Below are 12288 nucleotides of genomic sequence, written 5' to 3' on the forward strand. Positions count from 1 at the left end.
ACGATTAAATTTGGCTTATATTCCACTTTCAAAGGAATGACAAATGTTAGACGCAGGAGAGACCGCAGATGCTGGAATCAGGAGTAAAAAAATAATCTGGAGGAACTTTAGAAACCTTAGATTTGCAGGGGAGGGTGGGAACTAAAGTGTCAGAGCTGATAGCAGAGTGGTTGTGGAAGAAGATGGTTAAGCCTGCATACAAATACAGGAATCAAAATGTGTGGTGGGAATAATATTCTGGGTTGCATCTATTTCAATGCAAGGAGTATTGTAGGAAAGGCGGACAGGATTAGAGCATGGATTTGTACATGGAATTATGACATTGTGACCATTAGTGAGATGTGGTTGCAGGAGAGACAGATCTGGCAGCTCAATGTTCCAGAGCTAATTTGTTTCAGATGTTTTTTGGGGAGAGGGATAAAAGGAGGAGGGGTGGCATTGCTTGACCAAGTAAATATCATGACAGAGAGGATAGATTAGAGGGGCTTGTCTACTAAGGCTATTAGGATGAAGCTGAGAAATGAGAAAGGGATGACCACATTAATGGGACTGTATTCGAGATCACCCACAATAGCAGGAATTCAAAGGGCTAATCTGCGGACAGCTGCGGGAAACAAAATTGTAATAGTAGGTGATTTTAATTTTCCACATATTGACTGGAACTCTCATACTGTAAAAGGGCTGGATGGGTTAGAGCTTGTCAAATGTGTTCAGGAATGTTTCCTAAATCAATATAGAGTGTGCAAATCTGGATCTTTTGGGGAATGAGACAGTACAGGTGACGAGGTGACGAAAGTGTGTGTAGGGGAGCCTTTTTGGTCCAGTGATCATCATACCATTAGTTCCAAGATAATTATGGAAAAAGATAATTCTGGTCCTCTGGTCAAATTGGAAAAAGGTCGATTTTTGAGGAATGAGGAAGGATCTGGTAAGTGTGGATTGGGACAGTTTGCTTTCTGTCAAGAGTATGCTTGGTAAGTGGGAGGCCTTCAAAGGTGAAATTTTGAGGGTACAAAATTGTTCCTGTCAGAATTACAGGCAAAGTTAATAGACACAAGGTACTTGGTTTTTGAAAGAGATTAAGGATCTGATTAAGAAGAAAAAAGAGGAGTGTAGGAGGTATGGGCATTAAAGTGCAAATTAGCTCTCCACTGGCCATCGTGTCAGAGGTGCACCAAAGAAGAGGCACAAGGACTGCCTAAAGAAATCTCTTGGTGCCTGCCACATTGACCACTGCCAGTGGGCTGATATCGCCTCAAACCGTGCATCTTGGCGCCTCACAGTTCGGCGGGCAGCAACCTCCTTTGAAGAAGACCGCAGAGCCTACCTCACTGACAAAAGACAAAGGAGGAAAAACCCAACACCCAACCCCAACCAACAAATTTTCCCCTGCAACCACTGCAACCGTGTCTGCCTGTCCCGCATTGGACTTGTCAGCCACAAACGAGCCTGCAGCTGACGTGGACGTTTACCCCTCCATAAATCTTCGTCCGCGAAGCCAAGCCAAAGAAAGAACTTGAGTATATTTTTTTAAAAAGCTAGAAAAAATGCAAGAAAAAACTTAAGTAGGAAATCAGGAGGGCTAAAAGAAGATATGAGGTTGCTTTGGAAGTCCTAAGGGGTTCCACAGATATATTAAGAGCAAAAGGATAGTACGGGACAAAATTGGTCCTCTTGAATATCACAGTGTCGGCTATGTAGGGAGCCAAAAGAAATTGGAAAGATCTTAAATTGTGTTTTTTTGCATTTGTATTTACTCAGGTGATAGATCAGAGTCTATAAGAAGGCTCGATCGCTCAGTATTCAGGATGAGGTAGTAGTCAGAAATGACAGAGTAGAGGTGCTGAGCGAAGCAATCTCCAAATCTGTGACTGGTCTCTCTGTTGTAGAGAAGGCCACAAAGGGAGCACTTTTCTGAACAAAGCAATCTCACAATCTGTGACCAGTCTCTCTGGCAGCACCGGATTAACATAGTAGCAAAAGTAATATATGCTATGGGCCCTGTATTTTCAAGGACCCCATGGCAAATACTTGCTGACTTGCTCTATTACTTTATGTATTATGAATTATGAATGACTGACTGGGTGTTTAACGTCAACATTTTCATCTTTGTACAGTGACTATGAGGTACCACACTCCCATAGTCTGTGTTAATAACCCCAATTAAAGGTGATAATGGCTAAAATCACTTTCAATCTGTTTAAGGTTTGCAATTTTAGCCAGTTATCACCTTTAATCGGGGTTATTAACACAGACTATGGGAGTGTGGTATCTCATAACCGCTGCACAATTTGTGATGCCTCAGATGGTGTTTCTCAATGGGATGAGAAGCTTTAGTTGCAGAAGATAGCCTTAGTCTCCTGAAACCCTATCCTCCATTCCCACAGTAATACTTTTTTCTTCCAGAGAAGTGCCTATTGAAGTTTTATGCTTATGTCAGTGGGGCGATTATGAAGTGCTGTAGGATTCTCAGTTGTGCTTTGGAATTTTGATCAATTCTCTTTGCTTAAACTGTTATTTGGAAATAAGCAACCGAATAATTCTGAAGGAACTGTCACGAGATTTATTGGCTCGAGGGGTGTAAGAGTGATTGACTCAGTGGTCCTTGTTATTGCCCCACGAACTAATCAATTTGCTGAATTATTAAGAAGGCAATGGAGATGCTGTTTGTATAGACCAGCCCAAATATGGATGAAAAATCACTTTCAACACCCTTCCCTGGAAAATCTTTGCTGAATGAAATGTTAGTCCTCTCCATTTTTATGTCAACCCATCAAAACCTCATGTGAAAAGTCATATTGACAAGACTGCTTACTGGTTGAATAATTTGTGCAGTGGCCATGAGATATCACAATGCTCCACTTTCATGTTATAGTAGTGGATGAATGTGATGGTGTCAGGTATATTAAAATATATTTCCATGAAAGTGTAATACTATTTATGTTATATAATGGCTGTTTGGGTTTTGGGAAGAAATGGTGGGAAATATGAAAGCTTAAAGGGGTGGTAGCAAAAATTATAACCTTTCATCATGGATGTAATCATTGCATATGTCGAGATCTGAGAAAGCTAGGATCATTTTGTTAGGAATAAGTTCAATTGTTTTGAAGAGGTAATAAATGAGGTTGGCAAGGTTGGGTGAATAAAAATGTTATCAACTTTGATTCGAAATAAAAATAATTGAGATTCTACACAAATGAATACTTGCAAAAAAAAAAGGAATTTAATTGGATGAGCTGTGTTCTAATTACTCTCTCTCCCCTCACTTGTTTTGAAGCAGCTAAAATAAGCCAATTTCCTAAGGGAAAATAATTTATCCGCCTGTTGCCTGATGAACTTAAAACACATGCACACCACCTCACTCTGTCATTCCAAAACAAATTGCACGCGGTTTGTTACGCTGCTGTCCCGTGTTTAGAATGGACCATGGCAGACTTTCTCCGAGTTGCCAGAAAGCCGGGCCTGGAGGATCTATGCCCTCAAGTCACTGACACTCACGCAAGTTTTTTATCCATTCATAAAATGCGCGAGGCCTCTGGCTGCATTTGCTATGTTTATTGCTTTGAGATTATCTCTCTCCTCTGAATTTAGCTTTCCCTGGTATTTGGTGTTCTACTTGCCCCTTTCATTCTCCCTTTTAAACTATTAGATGTTTTAATATTTATGTATATTTTTTTTTAATTTGGGGTTGGGGGGGTCATTATAACATATGCTACAGGCCCTACACTTGCTTAATCCACCCCTGCTCTCCAATGTAGAGAAGGCCACAAAGGGAGCACTTTGCCAAAGGAAGCGATCTCCCAATCTGCAACCGGATGAGGGCTTTGCAGGAGAAAGCAGTGAGTGGTAGTAGATGATTGCCTCTCTGACTGGAGGCTTGTGGCTATTGGTCTGCCTGAGGGATTGGTGTTGGATCCATTGTTGTTTGTCATCTGTATCAAAGATCTGGATGATAATGTGGAATGTTGTGTTCAAGAATACGTTTGATGGGTTCAAGAGAATCAAGGCTAGACACATGTTATCAACAAACTGTGGGCTTTATTTATGGACAGGGGAATTCATGAAAAGGTGCACACTCACACAGACTAACCTTGAATAATACACAAATAACTGCACATCAGGTGCAAACAAATCACTACTGAACATTCTCAATTCCCAATGAGGAACACGAAGGTTAAACACACAGCATCATTGGCTCGCTCTATCTCTACCAGGCACAGCATACTAACAAACAGTAAATTAATTACAACTAACAAGTATATCAAATGAATCTAGTTTCCAGCTTTGCCCACGGCTTGGGTCTGGGACAGGCCAATTGTATTCATCCCTCTGGAGCTGCCTGTGGCCTGCAGCCTGGAGTTCCATGATGTTCTCCATGAAGCAAAAGAGAAAGAGTGCAGAGACTGCACATGCTTGGATTTTTCAATGCAAGACCCATCCACATGACCTGAGAGAACCAATCGTGCATCAGCTTCACTTGTGGGAAGATCTAACCCTTGACTGGCAGGTGAGGTGACTTCCAACTAGACTCCAGCCAGAGAGGTCACATGACTCTTCACAATCCACATTCCCACTAGATTTCAGATGGAGGCCACATTGTCCTCACAATCCACACTCCCACCAAGTTCCAGACTGAGAGGCTACATGACTCTCGACAATCTACACTACATGTGGTAAATTGGATCAGCAGGTTTTCAGATTGATCAAAAACTAGAGGTATGGTGGACTACAATGAAGGCTTTCAAAGCTTGCAGTGGGATCTGGACCAACTGGTAAAATGGCTGCCAAATGGTAATTGGAATTTAATGTGGACAAGTGTGAAGTGTTGGATTTTAGAAGGACTAATGAAGGTAGGACATACATGGTAAAAAAATATGGCACGAAGGAGTGCAGTAGAACAGAGGGAAGATAGATACATAATTCCTTGAAAGTGATGTCACAGGTAGATAGGGTCGTAAAAAGAGCTTTTGCTATGTTGACCATCATCATTCAAAGTATTGAGTACAAGAGTTGAGGTGTTATGATGAGGTTGTATATTTCATTGGTGAGGCTAAATTTGGAGTATTGTGTGCAGTTTTTCTCACCTAACTATAGGAAAGAGATCAATAAAATTGAAAGAGTGTAGAGAAGATTTACAAGGATGTAAACCTTGAGAAACTAAATTACAGGGAAAGGTTAACCAAGTTGAGACTTTTTTCCTTGGAATTTAGAAGAATGAGCAGAGATTTTGCAGATATATAAAATTATTAAGGGTATAGATAAAGTAAATTCAAGCAGGCTTTTTCCACTGAGGTTAGGTGATACAAGAGCTAAAGAACATGAGTTGAGGGTGAAAGGTGAACATGTTGAGGTTAAGAAAGAGGAAATGATGGATTTTCTTAAAAATATTCACATGTTAAAGTTCCTTAGACTAGACAGGATATACCCCATGTTATAACAGGAAGAAAGGGAAGAGATTGCTGGGGCATTGATCTTTGTATCTTCGCTGGCTACAGGAGAGACACTGGAGAATTGGGGAATGATAGATATAGTCTCCTTATTTAAGTAAGGTAAGGGAGAGAATCCTGGGAATTATAGACTAGTGAGTCTTGCGTCACTGATGGGCAAATTACCGGAGAGCATTCTTAGGGACAAGATTTACGATCATTTGGAGAGGCGTAGTCGTCTCAAGGATAGTGTGGCTTTGTGAAGGGCAGGTAATACCTTACAAGACTAATTATGTTTTTTGAGGAGATGATGAAAGAAATTGATGAAAGTCTACATGGATTTTAGTAAGATGTTTCTCATGGTAGCCTCATTCAGAAAATCATGAGATATGGGATCCAAGAAACCTTGGCTGCTTAGATTCAGGATTAGTTTGCCTGCACAAAGCAGATGGTTGTAGCAGTTGGAATATTTTCTGCATGGAGGTCGATGACTCATGGAGGTCCACAGGGATCTGTTCTGGGACCCCTGCTCTCTGTGATTTTTTTAAATGATTTGGATGATAAAGTGCAGGGGTATGTCAGTAAGTTTTCAGATAATACAAAGATTGGAGGCGCTGTGGATAGTGTGGAAGGTTGTTCTAGCTGTACAGGATATAGAAAGGATACAAAGTTGGGTGGAGAAGTGGCAGATGGAGTTCAATCTGTTTAAATGTGGAGTGATGCACTTTGGAAGGTTGAATTTGAAGGTGAAGTACATGGGGACCAGGTCCATAGACCCCTCAAGGTTGCTGCACAAGTTGAAAGAGTGGTCAAGAAGGGATATGTTATGCAGGCCTTAATAATGAGTTGGGGGATTGAGTTCAAGAGCTAAGAGATAATGTTGTATCTCTACAAAATTATGGTCAGTTCTGGTTTACAGGAAGAATAAAGATGCTTTGGAGAGGGTGCAGAGAAGATTTACCAGGATGTTGACTGGATTGAAGCATTTGTCTTTTGAAGCAAGGTTAACAGAGCTCGGACTTTACTTTTTGGAGCAATGAGAGATGAGAGGTACCTTAATAGAGGTATATACGATTATGAGGGGCATTGATAGGGTGGACAATAGGGGCACTCAAAAGGCTTGTGGACAAGCAGGTGGACATTAGTAAAATAGAGGGTTATGGGTGTGAGATAGGCAAGGATTAGATGACAAACAAAGGTATTTAATTTGCAGGCACCATACAAAGGGAGAGAGGTAACTAGAAACAAAAGTGTCAGGTGGAAGATGTCTAATACAGGGTGGAGCAGAGTGATATACAGAGATGAATGATGATAATGGTGGTGTAATGAGACCTGTCCTGGTAGGACAGATAGGACCTGGTGGACCCAAAGAAGGAAGGGAGGAAAGGGAAGAAGTTAAGCAAGAAAATCTACAGATGCTGAAGAAAATCTACATTCTTTTTTGCTCACATGCTGTGTGACTTATTGAGTTTCTCCAACATTTTTGTGTAAATGAAGACGAGAAGTATCTGTGAAGAAGAGAGATGGGATTCATGACCTCAAATTGGAAAATTCCAAAATACCAATGGTCTGGACTCCTTTCCCTGTCATTTTTACTGTTGGTCTGGAGTCCTCCTCCTGCCATTCTTCAGTATTTATTCAAATGGCTTCCTGTTTTTTGCTTATATGTTGAAGGGCTCAGGCCTGAAATGTCAGTAATATATCTTTACCTACTACGGACATTGCAAGACCATCAGAGTTCTTCCAGTATTTCTGTGGGTTTTTTTTTTAACTGGAATATGAGGTGGTGTTCCTCTGGCTTACAGTGAGCCTTACTCTGTCAGTAGAGAAGGCTAATGATGGACAGGTTGATGTGGGAATGGAAGGGCCAGTTGAAATGAGAAGCAATCTGGAGGTCTGGATGGCCATTGCAGACACAACACAGATACTCTGCAAGGAGTCCCCAATTCTGTGTTTGGCCGTAACAATATCGAGAAGACTACATTGGGAGCACTGAATGTAGTAGATGAGGTTGGAGGGGGTGCACGAGCATCTTGCCTCACCTGAAAGGGTTGTTTGGATCTCTGGGTGATGGTGAGGGAGAGGTGAAAGAGCAAGTGCTGTGCTTCTTGTGGTTCTAGTGGAAAGTACAGGGGTTACAGAAAGGTGGGTGGAAAGGAAAAAAAATGATGTGCTGAATTAGCAACCTGGTGGGGTGAAAGGTGAGGACAAGGAAATACAGGAGATGGCTCTATTGACCACAGTGGAGGGGAAGCTGTGGTCACTGAAATAGGATACTGCATGTGTACTGGAATTGAAGGTCACATCTTGAGGCTAAGGCAGAGAAACTGAGAGAAACGGATGGCATTCTTCCTGGAAACTGCGTCAGAAGAGGTATAATTTAGGTAGCTGTAGGAGTTGGTGGTTTTGTAGCATATGTTGAGTTGATCTCTGGAGATAGAGACCAAAAGATCTCGGAAGAGTAATGAAATGTCCAAAATAGGCCAAGTAAATTTGAGAGCAGGGAGAAGATTTGAGAAATCTTTATAGGAATATATTTTATAGGGAATGATAATGATCTTATTGAAGTACAGAGGACTTGAGGGGGCTTAACAAGGTAGATGGTAAAAGGATGCTTCTGGAACTAGGGGAAGTCACCTATTAAAGATTGAGATGATAATTTCTTCCTTTGGAGGGTTATGATACTTTGGAACTCTTCATCAAAGGGCAATGTGGACAGGGACATTGATATATGTAAGGAAAATGCTTGCTGAGCATGGAGATGAAAGGTTACCATGGCTCGTGGAAATGTGAAGTTGAGGAAATTGAGCCATTGAATATGTTCAAATTTTTTTTTTGGTTTAAAGGGGTAAAGGATTATAAGAACAGGCATGGAAATGTAGTGAAACAGAAACCTTCACCATATTTAGGAAGTGCTTGGATGTACACTTGGAGAGCCTTGACCTGCAAGTCGTAGAATCATTGAAAAGTTGTTTTAGATTGGGTAGTTATTTTTTTGATTTGGATAGACACAGTCATCTATTTAATTTTACTGACAAGAACTTTCTTGGAATAATCTCCAATCATTCCAAAGCTACACAGTTTGGCATTTGTAGTTTTTCAGCTTTTCAAAAGGCCCAACTAAATATGCCATAGATTATTACTTTTTTCTTTTCTGCTTTATCTCATTAGCCTCCCTTGTGACCAACATCACAACATTCTCAACTTAGGACACATCCATATCATGATAATTTATTTTCTGGACGCACACAATCCTCTTCTTCACGTTGCTGCCTCTATCCCTTGTCCTGAAGCTGTTTCTATCCACATTACTTGTTTCTTTCTCTATTATCCTCACAGAGAAGGTTCATTCATAAGATCAAGTAATAAACAGAATACAACCAATAAAGTAATTTCTTGTCAGTCAACAACGATTTACTACATTTGATGACTAGTAAGAGCAGTTTATTTGATGGATTAGTCTTCAAATAGTCACTTGAATTTTGCCAGTTTAAAACAAAAATGAACTCACCAAGGAAGAATAGTGGGATGCGCCCAGTGTATTTTGATATATTTCCAAAAGTCAAAGAAAAAATGGAATTAGAGGCACCAAAGCAGATCATACAATAGCCAACATATTGTATTCCAAGAGCACATGTAACATAAGCCTGTGGATAGAATATAAAAGCATGCATTTATATATGAAGATAAATATTCAAATAGAGTCCTGTTGATTCTCTTGGAAATTGTAGAGAAAACTACAACTATTCTAAATACATATTACTTACAAATTGAAAACATCAAAGAACAGGACTACAAGAAGAATATAAATTACTAGAGAATAAAAAAGCTAAGATACAATACAAACATATAGGACAGTAAAAACTATATTTAAAAAAACAAACCCTATGAGTTAGGTGAACGTGCACACAAAGTTTTAGCTTGGCAGATTAAAACAGGAGTCATCAAGAATGATAAATGCTATGAAAACAGAGATATATCCTAGTGTATAAGCAAAGAGAAATTAATTACATTTTTAGACAATGTTACACAAAATTATACAATTCAGAATTACTAGGAGTTGAGAATGAAATGGAAGAATTTTTGTTAAATGTCAAACTTCCAAAGCTAGAAGAAAGAGAAAGGAGAGAATTAGCTATTCCCTTCACAAGGGAAGAAATCAAAAAGACCTTGGGCATCCTACAGGCTAATAAATCACTGGGGGAGGATGGACTTGAATTTTATGAACAATTTAAAGAATTATTAATACCTTTGTTAATGGATGTCCTGGACCAAGCAGTGGAAACACAGACCCTCCTGGAATCATTCTCAATCGCGATTTTACAGTGTTACCAACAAAGAATAGGGAGTCAATATCCCTGTCAAATGCTGTTTATAAGATACCAGTGAAAGCATTGGCTAATAGGTTAGGTCAATACTTGCCAAAACTGATACATAAGGATCAAGCAGGATTTGTTAAAGGAAGACATTCTTCAAATAGACTAGGAATATTATTTAATATAATACACAAGGAAAAATCTGAACGAATTCCAAGTATTACAGTCTCCTTAGATGGGGGGGGGGGGGGGGGAAGCATTTGACCATTTGGAGTGGCCATTTTTATTTAAAACACTAGAAAAATTTGGTATAGGCAGAACACCTATAAATTGGATAAAAGGTTTATACCATAAACCACAAGCTAAAATAATAACAAATAATCAGATGTTGGTGGTATTCCACTTGAGTAGATCGAGTAGACAGTGATGTCCACTGTCCCCAGTGCTTTATATTTTAGTGATTGAACCACTGGCAGAGATAATAAGAAGGGATCTGTATATAAATGGCTTCAAACATGGGCAAGAACAAAAAAATCAGTCTATTTGACGATGATGCGCTATTGTACCTATTAGACCCAGCCAAATCTTTGGAAAAATTACAAGGAACACGAGAAAAATATGGAAGAATATCAGACTACAAAATAAATATGGATAAAAGTGAGATAATGCGATTAACAAATTTTGAATATGAAAGATACCAAAAAGGAAGTAAATTTAAATGGAAGATGAGTGGAATAAAATATCTTGGACTAGTAACTGACAATAACTTACAAAATCCATCCAAACTAAATTGTGTTTCTCTTCTTGGGAAGATAGAAGAGATCTACAGAAATGGAGAGACTTAGTGATTACTTTAGTGGGAAGGGTTAACTGCATCAAAATGTAAGTAATGCCAAGACTGCAATACCTTTCTCAATTGCTGCCTTATTCCTTTACCTAAAAACTTTTTTTCAGCTACTATACAACCATATTAGACAGTTCCTATTGGAATAATAAGGTACCAGGAATTGCACTGGAAAAATTGACATAGGACTATGGGCTAGGAGGACTTAGACACTCAGATTTCAAAAAATATTACTTTGCTGCACAGGCAAGATTTCTTGCAGCCTTCTTCTCTGAAGACAGTCCACTGTCTTGGATTAAAATGGGAATGTACTCAAAGGAGGAGAGGGAAACAAAGGACTTTATCTATAAATGGAGTGTCAGATCACTAAAGAAAAAGACAGATAACTCCATTTTAATACATATGAATAGAAGGTGGCAAGAAATTAATGAATGTATAGGAGAAAAAAGTAGGGATATCAATAAAAGCACCATTGTGTAAAAATGTGTTATTGCCTATGAACATTGGCAATAGAATATTAAATTTGTGATATGACAAAGGTATAAGATATATTAAGGATTGTTGCACTGAAGGAACTCTTATGTCCTTTGAACAATTAGGACATATATGGAGTGGCCAATTGGACCTTCTGTTTTTTCCAACTTAGATAGTTCTTAAGAGAAAGATGGGGACCAATGTTGACCCCACCTGAAATTAGTGAAACTGAATGAATGGTCTGAATGGGGAATACACCCAAATTTATTACAAAATGTACTATGGACTCCAAAGCAAAAGTGCAAAACCAGGGTTACAGAGGTCAAGGGAAAGATGGGAGTTGGACTTAGGTGTGGTGATTTCAGAAATAAGCTGGTCAAATTGGTTTAAGGACAGCATGACATCAATTACAAATGCAAGATATGGATTGGTTCAGTATCTTTGGCTTGGCTTCGCGGATGAAGATTTATGGAGGGGTAAATGTCCACGTCAGCTGCAGGCTCGTTTGTGACTGACAAGTCCGATGCGGGACAGGCAGACACGGTTGCAGGGGAAAATTTGGTGGTTGGGGTTGGGTGTTGGGTTTTTCCTCCTTTGTCTTTTGTCAGTGAGATTGGCTCAGTGGTCTTCTTCAAAGGAGGTTGCTGCCCGCCGAACTGTGAGGCGCCAAGATGCACGGTTTGAGGCGATATCAGCCCACTGGCGGTGGTCAATGTGGCAGGCACCAAGAGATTTCTTTAGGCAGTCTTTGTACCTCTTCTTTGGTGCATCTCTGACATGATGGCCAGTGGAGAGCTCGCCATATAACATGACCTTGGGAAGGCGATGGTCCTCCATTCTGGAGACATGACCTACCCAGCGCAGTTGGATCTTCAACAACGTGGATTCGATGCTGTCGGCCTCTGCCATCTCGAGTACTTCGATGTTAGGGATGAAGTCGCTCCAATGAATGTTGAGGATGGAGCGGAGACAACGCTGGTGGAGCGTTCTAAGAGCCATAGGTGATGCCGGTAGAGGACCCATGATTCGGAGCTGAACAGGAGTGTGGGTATGACAACGGCTCTGTATACGCTTATCTTTGTGAGGTTTTTCAGTTGGTTGTTTTTCCAGACTCTTTTGTGTAGTCTTCCAAAGGCGCTATTTGCCTTGGCGAGTGTGTTGTCTATCTCGTTATTGATCCTTGCATCTGATGAAATGGTGCAGCTGAGATAGGTAAACTGGTTGATTG

General features: G+C 40.0%; 1 protein-coding gene across 2 annotated transcripts in view; it reads right to left on the reverse strand.

Moving 5' to 3' along the window:
- unc93a (unc-93 homolog A) overlaps positions 1 to 12288 on the reverse strand; it is a 70012-nt gene that overhangs the window by 4281 nt on the left and 53443 nt on the right. For both annotated transcript variants that reach the window (XM_069932144.1, XM_069932146.1), the window contains exon 6: positions 8938 to 9073. In XM_069932144.1, coding sequence (XP_069788245.1) covers positions 8938 to 9073 — 136 coding nt within the window. The remainder of the gene's footprint in view (positions 1 to 8937; positions 9074 to 12288) is intronic.

The sequence above is a fragment of the Narcine bancroftii genome, chromosome 4 (genome assembly GCF_036971445.1).
Source record: "Narcine bancroftii isolate sNarBan1 chromosome 4, sNarBan1.hap1, whole genome shotgun sequence".
Classification (NCBI taxonomy): domain Eukaryota; kingdom Metazoa; phylum Chordata; class Chondrichthyes; order Torpediniformes; family Narcinidae; genus Narcine; species Narcine bancroftii.